We start from the raw sequence: 15,521 nt of genomic DNA, 5'->3' as shown, positions 1-15,521 counted from the left end.
ATTATTTATTTGTATTTTAGATAATCTTCTTTGTAATTTCAACATTCTGTTGGTTAAAGGAAAACTTATTGGCCTGCTACCAAAACTAGATAAGGAGTTTTTGGTTTCCTTTGATGTCTATCCAAATAAGTTTGTTGCTGGTTATCATAGTGTTATTCATTTAACTATTGGTTCTAATTTTGGTAAATATGGTGATCGTGTTCCAGGTATCTGGTTTAACAACCGCGGAGATGGTAGTATTTACATTTCAGCACCAATTAGTGGTGATATTAATAAAGTTTTCATCACAAATCCAATCAAATTAAATAAATGGTCTAATGTTAAAGTTGGTCAAGTTTTGAAAAACTCCAATTATGTATACACAATTAGATTAAATGGAGAAGTTGTCTTTACTTATATTAATAACAATGCTCAAAGTTTTAATAATGTAAAAGTATATGCATCTGATCCTTGGCATGATGTTCAAGATGGTTTAATCAGGAATTTGTTTATTATCAATGGTATTTCAAGTATGTTTTTAAATATTTATAGTTTCTCTTTCCTATATGTTTTTTATAAGTTTGTTTACTGTTTAATTTTTTTAGGTAATGGTCTGCAACCAATTATTGTTCTACCTACAGGTATATAAAAAATCATTTTTATTTTATATTATTTTTTCTTTTATTATAATGTATAGATGCTTATTTAATCAAAGTGCTTTAGTAAATTAATTCCTAAAGACAAAATGAGTTATCAGTCAGTAGATATATATTAACTGAGGATTTTGGTTTAGGTTGACAATTATATTCTTTATATTAGGTTTTTTGTTTTTGTTTTTTTGTTTGCTTCATTATAATATTGCATTTTATATTTTTATTGTGTTTACTTTTTGTTTATTATTGTAACATTAAAAAGTGTCTTTTAGAAGTGCAAAAGACAATGGTAGTTCGGTACTTCCATTTTATTTTAATAGCCAAAAAGCAGCGCTTTAGTAGACACATCAAAAAAGGGTTTGGGTTTATGCAGGTTAATCTATATATAAAACAAAAACAAACTTTTTTTTTTCTTTTATAAGCTTTTCAAAAATTAAATTTAATTTAAAAGTGATGTGCAGTTTGCGATATAGCGCATGTTTAAAAGTGGATTTCTACATGAATTTGTAACTTATGATGGCAAACTAAATTCTGCAGATGCCTTAGTATAAAAATTGATTAAAGATTTTGAGTAGAATGCACTATTTTTAAATAGTCAAAACTGTGCATTAAAACAATAACTTTAAGGTCTCTAAATATAAAGTAAAATAGTTTTTCATATTTTTTTGAAATTTATTAGTCATAGGCGCAGCAACATGTACAATATACATGTTGCTGACAATGTACATACATTGTACATACATTGCATATACATTGTACATACATTGTACATACATTGTAAATACATTGTAAATACATTGTATATACATTGTATATACATTGTACATACATTGTATATACATTGTGCATACATTGCACATACATTGTACATACATTATACCTACGTTGTATATACATCGTACATACATTGTACACATATTGTACATTCATTTTATATACATTGTGCATACTTTGTGCATACATTGTAGATATATTGTATATACATTGTATATACATTGACTGGGATTAGAAATTAAAATAAGGTATATTCCTTTTAACATTTTGACCATATGTGAGGTATTGAGGGTATTCTTTTTTTCTGAAAAATTTCCTTTTAAATAGGATTTTTTAAATTTAATTTTAATTAGATTTTTTATAATATACTATTTAAAATAAAAAGATAAAAAGTTATCAGCAATTGCAATAAGATAATCCCCTCAATATAATAATTCAATATAAGCTTAAAAGAAATTCTTGTTCAATTAAAATTATTGGATAAATACAAATCCTGTAGGAACGATGGAGTACATCCGTATGTACTGAGTACCTATTCTTTGAGTCTTAGTATTCCTATTGAACATATTTTTAAGCTATCACTTAAATTAGGATTGTTACCAAAAGCATGGAAAGACTCAAACATAGTTCTGATTTTTAAAAATCGCCATAAGCTTGATCCTTCCAACTATAGACGTGTTTCTCTTTCATCAGTTATATGCAAAATTTTAGAAAGGATATTTTAAAAAACTATCATTCAGCATCTTTTAGACAATAATTTGATAAATAAGAATCAGCATGGTTTTTTACCAAGTAAATCTTGCTTTACAAATTTACTTGAAAGTCAAGATATTGTAACTCAAGCAGTCGATCAAGGTTATCTTATTGATATCCTCTTTACTGACTTTTCTAAATCATTTGACAGAGTTCACCATAGAAAATTTATATTAAAAATTGAAATGTTGGGTATAAAGGGATTAATTTTTAAATGGATTGAGTCTTTTTTTATCAAATAGAAGGCAAAGAGTTGTTCTTGAAGACATTGCTTTAAGTGGTGTACCGCAAGGCTCTGTTCTGGGACCAATTTTGTTTTTAAATTATATCAATGATCTTCCGAATAAACTGAAAAAAAAAGCAAGCTCTATGCTGATGATTGCAAAGTTTTCCACATAATCCGTGATAACAGTAGTAATGATCTACAGGATGACATAAATTCTATTTTTAATTGGTGCAATGACTGGAGTATGCAACAAAATATAGAAAAATGTAAAATAATGCATATCAATAAAAGTAATAAATTAAATAAAAATATCAATAAATATTACATTTTTGATTATTGATTGAGTACTGTGGATTGTGTGAATGATCTTGGTATCATGTTTAAAAGTGATCTGAAATATGGTCATCATATATCTGCGTGTATTTCTAAAGCAAATAGAATTTTAGGTTTTATCTGGCACACATTTTCATTTTTAAATGCTGATATACTTGAATTGTTATGTTTCGCTAGTACGCCCTCATCTAGAATATATGTCTTCTATTTGGAATCCATTTTAAAATAAAGACATTAATCTTATTGAAGGAGTACAACATAGAGCAACAAGACTAATTCCAGAATATTCAGAGCTTCTTTATGAGGAAAGATTAAATAGACTTAATTTAAAAACCTTATCTATGAGAAGAGAAAGAAGCGATTTAATTAACTTTTTTAAATGTCTTAATAATTCTAATCAGCTAAATACAGTATCTTCTCTAAGGAACTTTTGTCGACCAACTGGACCAGCTGGAAGTGTTTGTGACTATATCCATAATCATAGATATACTTCTGAGATATGTAGACACCCAAGTAGAAGGAATTTTTTTTCCAATCATGTTATTTTAATTTGGAATAATTTGCTGTTTGATGTCGAACTTAATAAGTCAGTGTTAAACTTTAAAAAAAGTCTTGATGAACTTTATTATGTGAATTAAAATTTCAAATTGTAGTTTTTAAACTTGCTGCTAGAGTGGATCACCATTCAGTGAGCATTTGCTCACCGCAGCAATTGTTTTAGTTCCTAATCTCTTTGTACCAAAGTTTTTAACAAAAAATTAGATTCCAGTATACACATAATAACCATAAAGTTTGATGACTTTGCCTAGAAGTTATCTTGAGTACATAAAAAATTGTTGTTCTGCATTTATATTTGTGTTTAATGAGTACAAAAATAAAACTACTTTAGCGTCAACATTTATAACTTTTTGTTCAGAAGTATATCTATAGCTAAAAAATGTACAAGTTTTTAACTATAGAATATTAGATGTCTTGCTAGAAGGCCTTGCTAGAGTCTTTATTAAGACACCATTTTAAGAACTATTTTTGTGATCAAAGGAACAAGTTCACATATATGATGTGTTATGTAGGAAAATCTAAATAAATCAAAATCAACATTTTTCATAAAGTTGCAAATCTTTACATGTGTATATTTTACTCTAAAACATCAAGATATTGTTTTTGCTAATTCTCTTAATCTTTACACGTGTAAGATTGTTCAATAAAATAAAGGGCATGAATCCTATTTTTCTTTTGAATGTATTTGTTAATATAAAAGTTAATTGATATTTTTAAATGTTTAATCATTAGATTACATAACTCGCTTTAATATTTTTTTGAAAACAGAACAATTAAGTAGTAATTAAGTACAACACAAAAATTATTACATTTTTAGAGTGGTGTAATAAGTAAACCCTTTTGTACCTTATGCAATCCAGCTGTTCACCTAATAATATTTTTTAATATTATTAGAAATTTTTAGTTTGTGTTCATGGTTATTTGAAGCTATAAATTTTGAAATATAAATATAAACTTAGTTCAAATCAGTAATAAAAAATTTTTTAAATTGATTGGTCTCACATGAAAGGATTAAAACTTACTATCACAAAGTAATTTTTCAGGTCATCATTCAACATAAGTTTGAACATACAGAAGTTTAGATTTTGTTTTAAGTTTAAATGATTGATATTGTATTGTGCTGTTTCCATATTTATGTTGCTTCTGTAATTGTCAAGTTTAAGTCATTTCATATGTGACTTTACAATTGTTTTCAGTTATTGATGAATGTGCAAACTTGATTGATTACTGTAACTGGGCAAACAGTGATTGTGTGAACACTAATGGAAGTTACTATTTTACTTGCATGTGTGCTGGTTAGTTTTTTGTAATGTTTTTTTTAAATTTTGTCTTAGCATATAATTTTTAGCATCTTATTTTATGTACTGTATTTTTAGCATATTATTTTATATACTGTAACTGGGCAAACAGTGATTGTTTGAATACCAATGGAATTTTTTATTTTACTTGCAAGTCTGGGTGGAGGCTGAAAAACAACAGCTGTGTTGGTCAGTTTTTTGTAATATTTTTAAATTTTGTTTAACCATATTAGTTTTATCATAATATTTTATGGTTAGTCACTAGGCCCACTATATCAGATAATTTTCATAGTATTAACTTTAGGGTATATAGTAAAATAAAAAAACAGCTAAGTTGTATCGATCTTATAGATAAGATTACACATTTATTTATTTATATTTATATTTATTTATATTTACCTGTTATATTATATATGTATATTATTATAAATTTATTATATATACCTGTTCTTTAATTCAATATTATTTTGATTTTAACAGTTTTTTATTTAAATTTTAATTTTTTTAATAAATTTCAATTTAACTTAAGATTGCACATAATGTTTTAAAAAAATTTACTCTGCTCAAATGGTGTCTAAGGGTAGACAGGATATTAAATGCTTTAAAGTTGTCTTAAGTGTTGCAAACACCTTAGTTATGCTTTTGTATGGTGAATGAGTAAAAATCGAAAATTTCTATAATGTATTTATTATTATTTACAATCTATTTATCATTATATATAGTTTTATGTTTAAAACTATATATTCAAAAATGTACAGATTTTTACATATTGATATATATGTAAATATTGTAACGTTACTTATTTGAACACTTTTTTGAACTAACTTTTCTCAAAAATGAGGTTTTGTGCCAGCCTTTTGTGCAGCTGTCAGTTGTGTAAACAAGCTTAAAAAGAATGCTGGAAATAATATATCTTGTTTTAGATTTTTAGAAGAATAATGATAATTAAAAACTATTAATCGAATCAAATTTATTAAAAAACTAGTATATCAAGAATTTAAAAAAGCTTTTAAACACTGTTACACTTTAATATTATGAAATATATAATATTTTTACATAGTATGATGCAATTAATTCCACTAAATTAATTAGTTTTTAACCTATCATCTTAAACCAGAAATACAAATAAACTATGCTGCGTCAACAACAAATAAAATTCTTGGGCTATTGAAAAATACTTTTATATTGTGAGAGCCAACACTATGGAAGAAATTCTATACAGCATATGTCAGATCACATTTGGAAAATGTAGTATGCACTTGGTTACCATTAACAAAAAAAGCTTGATCAAAAAGCACTTTAAAAAGTTCAGCGATGAGCCAATAAGATTGGACATGCAATGAGACAACATAGCTATGATGAAAAACTAATAAAACTCGACCTAACTAATCTAACTGTGCACTGACAAAGAGGCAACCTCATTCAAGAATTCATAATTATAAAAGAAATTGAAAAAGTGAAATGGTGTGTACCAAAAATCACAAAAGATATAGAGCTGTTCGCAGAATTATATCAAAATAAACTGTTCACAAAGTTATATCTAAGTCTGCAGAATTATATCAAAATGTCTTAGTACTCTTTTCAATAGAACAATTCTAACAGTAATTGTCTCCCAGAATTAGATTTCTTTGCTGCAGTTACCATTGACTAAATTACCATCATAGTATTTGAGAATCAAATCTCTACAAATTAACAAGTGATTTTAGAAATAGCCAACTACATTATTCAAAAAGAAATTACAACCTTACGTACTGCAAAATATTTTAACTGATTCTGTTTTACAGTCAATTAAACAGATCAAAATCTATTGCAGATGATTTGATAAAAAGTTCAATTTTGACAAAATGTGTTTGATTTTTTCCAAGTGTGACACCCTGTGAAAGTAACTTATTTAATACTGATTCTTTTTTATAAAATCTACTTCATGAAATGGAAACCATTTTTATACTGCAAATGAAACTTTTATAAACTAAAAAATGATTGCAATTTTAAATTTCTTTATGATAAACACATTGATCATGCCTTGTATGTTGTATAAAGTATAATCAGAAACTTTGTTTATATGTCAATATCTTATTTTATAAGGTTTTAAAATAAAGATCTGATATCACGATATAAGGCACATAAAAAAAGTTAGCTCACATTATACATGCTTGATTTTATTTTAGGGTAATGCTTGAAACAAAATATTTCTTATCTATATATGTTATTTTTTCTCTCAGTATAATTAACTAATTATTTAGCACCTAAACAATGGGTATATATTTAAACTAATATGAAGCCAATACAGTGATAATGTGATTAAAAAGATTTATGCAAAACATGTTTAATTTACATCAAATTTTAACAGTGTGAAATAGTTTTTAAATTATTTTAATTTATAAATAAAAAGTTTTTTTATGGGAAACCCACTGATAAGAATAATGCAAAAGTATTTATATTTCACTAACAGTTGTGTACTGTTAATATTATATCATCCCGCAAGACATCTTATAATGCTTTGCGACTAAAATTACATACATTTATTGAAAGATGGCAGGCATTTGTGGTTATTTATTTTGAAGAATTACTTACTATGATGTAATTGTTAGTATTTAGTAGTTAGAAAGATGTAATTATTAGTTGTAATAATCAAATGCAGGTTATACACCCTACGACTGATGACTACTTGTTTTGTAAAATAACTATTTTTTATTACATTTACATAAAGAAATATTCATTACCAAAAATGTCTTCAAATGGAAAAATACAGTTTTGGAGCACTTTTATGTATAGGCCGGCGTCTGTTGCTTTCAAAAAAATCCCATTAGTTATACACATTTAGTAATTAAATTTCATAAAAAATTTTATGAAGAGCTAAATGAACTAATTTAATTGTAAAAAGTTTTATTTAAGAATTATCAAATTTTTGCTATATTTATTAACCATCCAATAGTTTCATATATGTGTGTGTGTGTATCTATATACAATAATTTGGTAGCTAGGGGTCGATAGGTTAATCCAAACAAATACCTGATTTTTTTTTTTAACTTTTGCAGTAATTTTATTTTTCACAGCAATTCTTGTTTAAACAATATGATTTTGCAGTTCTCGATAAAAATTGTGCTTAGTTTAGAATAGTCCTATGCAGTGGTTCACATTAAAAATTATTATATGCGAAGCAAAATTTTTAATATAAATTATGAGTTATAAAAATTTTTAATGATCATTGTCAAATTCTGCTTGCACTCATTTCTTTCCCTTTATAGCACTGTTTATAGCTTTTCGAGTATCTTCGGAAGGAATGATGTGGCCTAAATAATTGTATCTTGAAGTTTGCGTGGAGAATAATTGGTTTCTTATAGATCCTCCAGGACCAGCTTTTATTGCAATTTTTTGATAGATCTGAAAGATTTAACTTGACAAATTTTGCTCATAAGCAACAAAAATTAAACAATAACAAAAATTTATAAATATGCCCTATATGCCCATTTCAATGTCAAATTGATTTGATGAACTAAAAAATATCGTAGTAAAATATGTTTACTATTCAGATCATGTGTCTGTAATTTATATGGGGTTGAACAAAAAGAACCAGTTGGTAGAATTTGGTAAAATCTGAAAAGTTTAGTGAGGAGTAGTTACCACCAAATAAAGACTCGCTAGTGCAATACATAAAAAGAACTGATTTTGAAGCTTTTATTACATACACAAACAATTACATATGACAGTGATTAAACCACCAAATCTGTTCAGAAATGCATGGTTTTATGATCAAGCTTCCATTTATTTAATTATATCAATATTTATGAAATGGCGCAGAAAGTTTTTTGGAAAAACTAATACTTTCAGTGCTTCACATGTTGAAAGGAATTTAGGTTATTTTTATTCCAAATCTTTTAGTACAAAAGTTTCTGACAAAAAATTTGAAACCAGTATACACCTGCAAATCATCCCTTTGTCTTGAGTACATAAAAATTGTTGTTCTTCATTTGTATTTCTAATAAAGGAGTACGAAAATAAAACTACTTTAAAATCAACATTTATAACTTCATGTTCAGAATATATATGTAAAGGTTTTTAACCATAGAATATAAGGTTTTAAATTATGGAATACTAGTTGTCATGCTAGAGTCTTTACAGGGCTGGAATTAAACGTATTGCGATTGCAAATCATGATTTTTTTTTGCACCTTCGCGATAACAAGAAAAAAAATTGCAAAGCGCATTTTTTTATTAAAAAAAAAATGTTTTAAATTTTTTTTTTTTCTGTCATTTTTTCTTATTACATTTACTTGCAAAAGTCAGCCATAGAAATATTTCTATTTATATCTTATGTTGTTAACACCTAATAAGTTTCTAACTAAAAATTATTTTAGAAATTTTGAATAGAATATGAAGAATATAATTTAATTTTTTTTATATTTTTATTTTATTTATAGCGATATCAAGATTAAATGTTTTCTATCAGTGGCAGATTGAGGTTTAGCGTCGTGGGGAGTGACAGGGGTTAGGGGTGGCACATCAGCCCTTAGAAACCTTTTTTTTTGAGAATTGCACTTGTGATAAGTATGTTTTATGAATGCTTTATATGTCTTTTATCAAAATTATTAAGTATGTCTAAGACACTAAACAATTTAATGGGTGACAACTAAAAAACGAGACTTGATTTAAAGACACATCTCTTTAAAGAAGTAAGATAAAACAAAAAGGTAAAATGTTCTAGAAAGTATTTTTATTCTAGTTTTTAGATATTTTATGTTTTTATTTTTTATAGAAAAATGAATAAAAAAAGAAATTCAAAACAAGAAAAGATTAGAAAGCGTGTGTATGAATTTTATTTAAATTACAAAAATGCTGGTAAATAATTCACTTATGACCACTTTAAAGTTGAGAATATACCTAAAAGTACTATCTACAAGATAATTAAACGTGCTGAAAGTGAATCTGGATACCATAGAGTTCAAGGAAGTGGAGTGAAAGCTAAAAAAATGACCAGGACAAACATTGAAAGGCTCAAACTCATGTTTGACCATAAAGTTTCTCAATGACAGGCAGCTAAAAAGTTCAACTGTAGTCAGCAACACATTAGTAAAACATTAAAAAAAAGAACAATATCAAATCAAGAAAAAAAATGACGGTTCCAAAACGCTCTGACCAGCAAAAAGCAGCAGCTAGAACTAAGTGCAGTCGATTGTGTCAGAAATTCAAAAATCGTAAACCAATCATTGACGATGAGTCTTATTTTACGTTAAATCATTCCAGTATCAATGGAAATGATATATTTTATACTAGTGATGTAAAATCTACTCCATCTACAGTTAAATATCAAACAAAACAAAAGTTTCAAAAGAAATTATTTCTATGGATTGCTTTTTCTGAAAATGGAATTTCTCAACCTTATTTTGTATGAAGTGGACTGGCTGTAAATCAAAAAATCTATTTAAACAAATGTATTAAGAAGAGACTTATTCCATTTATCAATAAGTATCATTCTGATGGTGCATATGTATTCTGGCCAGATATAGCATCATCTCACTATGCAAAAACAGTAATCATGTACCTAAACAAGGAAAACGTGCATTATGTTGAGAAAGCGGATAACCCTGCAAACTTGCCAGAATGTCGTCCTATCGAAAATTTTTGGAGTATTTTGAAAGGCCTTGTCTACAAGAATAATTGGCATGCAGAAAATCTTAAAAAATTACGTTCTAGAATCAAGTATTGCCTTAATAAAATTGATATTGAGCTCATACGGAGCCTAGCTTAGTCTATACCAGGCCTAGTTGATAAAGTCAGAAGAAATGGTTTAATTGAGAACAACTGATTATATATTTAAAAACTAGAATAAAAATACTTTCTAGAACATTTTTCCTTTTTGTTTTATCTTACTTCTTTAAAGAGATATTGTTTCTTTAAATCCAGTCTCGTTTTTTAGTTGTCACCCGTTACAGTTTGAGTTTGTTAAGTTTACTTTAGTTGACAGGTATTGTTAAAAGAGGAGAGGCATTTGATATTATTCTAATGGTTAGGTTATTTGAAAATATATTTACACTATACATATTACTGAAACCAAGCATTAAGAAAGAAATTAACTTTTTATACTTTTTCCTTTATATTTCCTTTATGGTTTATACAGATTTTTTTCTGTAAGATTTCATTTGAAGCAAGTACAGAGCCATTGTTAGACATCTTTAAGAATGTCATTCAGGCCTGTGACATCTATTAGGCATTGTATAAATGTCTGTGTCTGCTATGTTGAAGCAAAACGATTTACTGATAATTCAAAGTCAAATTAATGTCAATCCAAGATAACATTGTTTTGTCATTGTTGATCACAAAAGTATTAATATTTAAACTTCTCTCATTAAAAGCAGCTATAAAAGGAAAAGTCAAATCAATTTTGTATAGTATAGACATGTTGGGAAGATATAATGTCATCTATTTCTCTATTAAGAATACGTCTTTCATTGAAAGTAGGGCTGATGCAAATAAATTTCTAGTAAGGGAGGGGGTGCTATAAGGATTTTTGCCAAAAACATTTTTAACATAAAAACAAATAATTGCCCCACAATCTTGAAATCAGTTAATTTATAATTTTTTGTTTTCTTTAAAAAAGAAAAGTTGTTTACTGTTTGCAAAGTCATTATAGTTTTATGAACACCTGTCACTGCACAGTCACAGTAGTTTTGATACACTGAATTATGTCATAAATGCATCGACTGTATGTCAATGCATTTGAATGATTATAAAAGATATTTGCTTTTAAAAAATGTCTCCATTTTGTTTTTTACCATGAATGCTTGCAAATTTGTAAAGCAGGTATAAATGATGGTTTGTTGTTACTAAGTTTTCTATTTCTGTTTAAAATAAATACAGAATTTTGTAATAAGAGACTTATATTTTAGGAAACGCTGGTTGACTGGCATAGAAAGCACAGGGGGAGAGGAGAGGCATGCTGAATCTGCCACTGTTTTCTATAAATATGCAAGTTGTTTTTAGGAATTCATTTTAAAAAGAAATCTATTTGAACAAGAGGATTTTAGTCTCCTAAAATTCTCAATTAATCTTGAACTTGAAAATTTCAAAAAATTTAAAAGAATTTGCAAATTTTTATTGCTCGCTTACAATAATTTTAAATTTAATTGAATAGAAACTGCAGCGATGTTCGTTATTCCCAGTGGCATAGCGAGGATCATTGCTGAAAATTTTTTTCCCTCTATTTTAAGGTAAAAATTTGTTTAATTCAATTATTAGTTTGATTGGATAGTTATCATAAATTATCATAAATTAAATATAAAAATAGTTGATATAAATTTTTTGTTGCTGTTGCTAATCCCGGATCATTCCAATGTGATGTTTTTTTTCAAAATGTTTAAAAGAAAATGAAAGACTAATATTGTATATTTCTAAAAAGCAATTTTATAACAACTAGCATTTTTATAACAACTCTAGCAATTTTTTAACAACTGAGCAAGTAACAAATTCTGAATTGATTTTTGACTTTATTGATATTGGCTTTAATTTATTTTTTCTAGTTTTGTTATCACTATTACAAAAAGTTTTTGATAGATTATGCTTGATTTACAGTGATAAAATTATTAGGCTCATTAAAAATCTTGAGTTTCTTTAGATAAAATATTTAGTTACATAGAGTTATTAAAACTATTCAAAAAGTTTAAACTAGTTCTACATTCATTGTTTTGTAAATTTAGTAATCTACAGTATAAAAAATTAAAATGTGATAATGAATATGAAGATGCTGCTGCAAAATAAAGCAAACTTGTAGATCATACCCAGCTTTGTTTACTCTTATTTAATAGTTTGTTTTCAATTTTAGGAGAGTTACATTAAAGCGTTTGTTAAAGTTATAAATTCGAAAATCCTTTTAATCTGTGTATTTTTAAAAGAAATGTTTGTTAATAGTTTAAGGTTCTTTAATTGATCTAACGTTTAAAAAAATAAAAAAGTATCTATATGTTCTACCATTCACAAAATTTAATCTTTTCTATATGTTCTGTCATTCCAAATGTTTTAAAAAGTCTCTAATCTAACTTGGCTGTTGATATAAATGTTTTTGTTAAAATGTTTTGTTATAAATTAAATTTCATTAATAATTTAAATTAATTTTGTTTCGCTATAAGTTAAATGTTATATTATTTCCTTCGTAAATGTTCAAGCAAATGAAGCCATGCAAATTACTATTACTTTAGTTTTAAGAGTTTATTTCACTTATAACACAAAAAATCCAAATATTATAAGCAAAATATAACGTTAATTTTTGTGTCAAATAGAACTAAAATTACACAATAGAATTTACAAAATTTCCAAACCAATCAGGTATATAGATTAGAATCTTATAAACTTATTTTATAAACATATTTTGATCCTATTCTTTTGATAATATTTTTGTTAGATTACATAGTTTTCTTCAATGTAAGTTATTTTAAAAACAGAATAATTTAGTAGGTATTATTTAAAAATAATAGCATTTTTAAATATTTGTATAAAGTATACTTTTTTGTACCTTTTGCCACCCTATGCTGTCCACCTAATAATTTTTTTCTTCATTTTTGTTTGAAATTTATGTTTTGTGTTCATGGGTATTGCATGCAATAAATTTAAAAATCAAAAATAAACTTAGTTTAAAGCAGTAATAAAAAAATTTATAAACCGATTGGCCTCACATGAAATGGCTAAAACCTTAGATCACAAATATTTTTTCGAGTTTCGGTCATCATTTGACATATGTATGAACATTCACAAGTTTAGATTTTGTTCTAAGTTTAAATGATTGATGTTGTAACATGCTGTTCCTATAATTTATGTGGCTTTTATAATTGTCATATTCAAATTAAAGCTATTTCTTATGTTACATTTCAATTGTTTTCAGATATTGATGAATGCACAAACTTGACTGGTTATTGTAACTGGGAAAACAGTGATTGTGTGAACACCAATGGAAGTTACTATTGCACTTGCAAGTCTGGTTGGAGATTGAATAACAACAGTTGCGTTGGTCAGTTTTTTATAATGTTTTTAAATTTTGTTTAACCATATTATTTTTATCATGTTTTACCATATTATTTTATTTTAGGGTTAGTCACTAGGCCCTCTACGTCAGATATAGTATAGTTGTATCTATATTTAAAAAAATAAGATCACACATTTATTTCTATTTTTTTATTCAATATTATTTCAATTTTGACATCATTTTTTGATTAAATTTTAGTTTTTTTAATAAATTTTGATTTAATTTAAGATGGCACAAAATGTCTTTTTTCGCTCAAATGTTGTTTAGGGGTGGACAGGATCTTAAGTATATTTACATGCTTTAAAGTTGTCTTAAGTGCCTTTAACACTTAATTATGCTTTTGTATGCATGTTGAATGAGTACAAATCGTCAATTTTTTAAATGTATTTATTCATAATTCTATGTTTAAAATTATATTAATTAAAATATACAGATTTTTACATATGGAATATTAGGTGTAATGTTACTTGCATTATTGAAACACTTTTTTTATTAAAATACATTTCCCCAAAATGAGGTAGTTTTTAGTTGTTTTTTTTGTTTGCCTATATTATTTGAGATTTACTAAAAGTACACTTCAGATTTGGTGGTTACTTATTTTGAATAAGTTACAATATAAGATGTAACATAATAATTATTAGTTGCAATAACTAAATGTGGATTGTACACTCTACAAATGATAATTACTTATTTTGTAAAAAAATTTTATTACATTTTCATTGAGAAATATTTAGTATAAGAAATGATTCAAATGTAAAAATGCAGTTTTGTTCAAAAAAGACATTAGTTATGCATATATAGTAACTAACTTTAGAGACATTAGTTATGCATATATAGTAACTAACTTTAGAGACATTAGTTATGCATATATAGTAACTAACTTTAGAGAAAAGTATTTTGAAGAGCTAAACAATTTGATTTAATCTAAAAAAAATCCCAGATTTTTATGGTCTCAATAACCGAATAATCAAGACCAAATTTTTGCTGTATTTAGAAAATATCCTATAGTTTTGTATGTATTTGTGTGCATAAATGTAACTATATACACGAAGTAGGTAGCAAGAAATATGCTATGATAAAATTATACAGAGGATGTTCGCTTTTTTTTATAAACTTCATTTTTATCTGTAAATAAATATATTTTTTTAATATTAGTTTACAATTTTTATATTTTACTTTTTCCCTGTATTTGCTTTTAACATTGATGTTTTTTATTTGCTTACAGTTTAAACAAGAACTCTGCTTGCATGTTTTGGACCATGATACATAACTTATGCCTAATAAACAACATTAAAAGTGGTTCTGATTAAATATTAAACTTCCACAGTGTTTATTTAATTTTTTAAACCTGATGTGTCTTTCTGACTCTGTGTTAAGGCATTTTTTTCAGTATGATCATTGTCAGATTCTGCTTGCACCCATTTCCTTCCCTTTATAGCACTGTTTATAAAAGTTGAAATAAAAAGCGTTCCTCTAAAATTGTATTTATTTTTTTTAAAGTTTTCTTTTCATCGTAAAAAAAACTAAAAAGTATTTTTTTTTTTTAAGTAAGTTTTTCTAATATCTTTTAAAATAATGGTTTAGCTCTGATTTGGGTCCAAGTATTTCTTTATCAGTACTGGTTCCATGAATATGATTTCAGGATTTAAAGTTGCATGGTTATATATTTTCAAAATTTTGATAATTAGTTAATTCATCGGTATCAGCCTTTTCCCATCCATCGGTATTGGCATTGGCCAAAAAAGTCCTATTGATACATCACTAGTTTATATAAAAACTGACATTGTTAAAGTTTTATATTACCAGGTTGACTGGTAATATAAAACTTTAACAATGTCAGTTTTATTTTAATTTTAATTTAAAGGTTTACAAAATAAAAATTGTATAGGCATTATATGCCTATACAATTTTTATTTTGTAAACCTTTAAATTTTA

The 15,521-nt window shown here is 26.1% G+C and overlaps 1 protein-coding gene across 2 annotated transcripts in view; it reads left to right on the top strand.

The window, feature by feature from the left end:
- The window catches only part of LOC136080664 (uncharacterized), a 66,639-nt gene that overhangs the window by 23,600 nt on the left and 27,518 nt on the right, over positions 1–15,521 (top strand). The window contains exons 3-7 of one of the 2 annotated variants that reach the window (XM_065797605.1): positions 21–500; positions 585–620; positions 4,473–4,571; positions 4,653–4,763; positions 13,446–13,571. In XM_065797605.1, the coding sequence (XP_065653677.1) occupies positions 21–500; positions 585–620; positions 4,473–4,571; positions 4,653–4,763; positions 13,446–13,571 (852 nt within the window). Of the gene's footprint in view, positions 1–20; positions 510–584; positions 621–4,472; positions 4,572–4,652; positions 4,764–13,445; positions 13,572–15,521 lie in introns of both variants that reach the window. The other variant, XM_065797604.1, reaches the window with a different exon arrangement.

Source organism: Hydra vulgaris, chromosome 05 (assembly GCF_038396675.1).
Source record: "Hydra vulgaris chromosome 05, alternate assembly HydraT2T_AEP".
Lineage (NCBI taxonomy): Eukaryota > Metazoa > Cnidaria > Hydrozoa > Anthoathecata > Hydridae > Hydra > Hydra vulgaris.
Note: the sequence above shows the minus strand (reverse complement) of the source record. Positions and strands in the feature narration are given on the sequence as shown.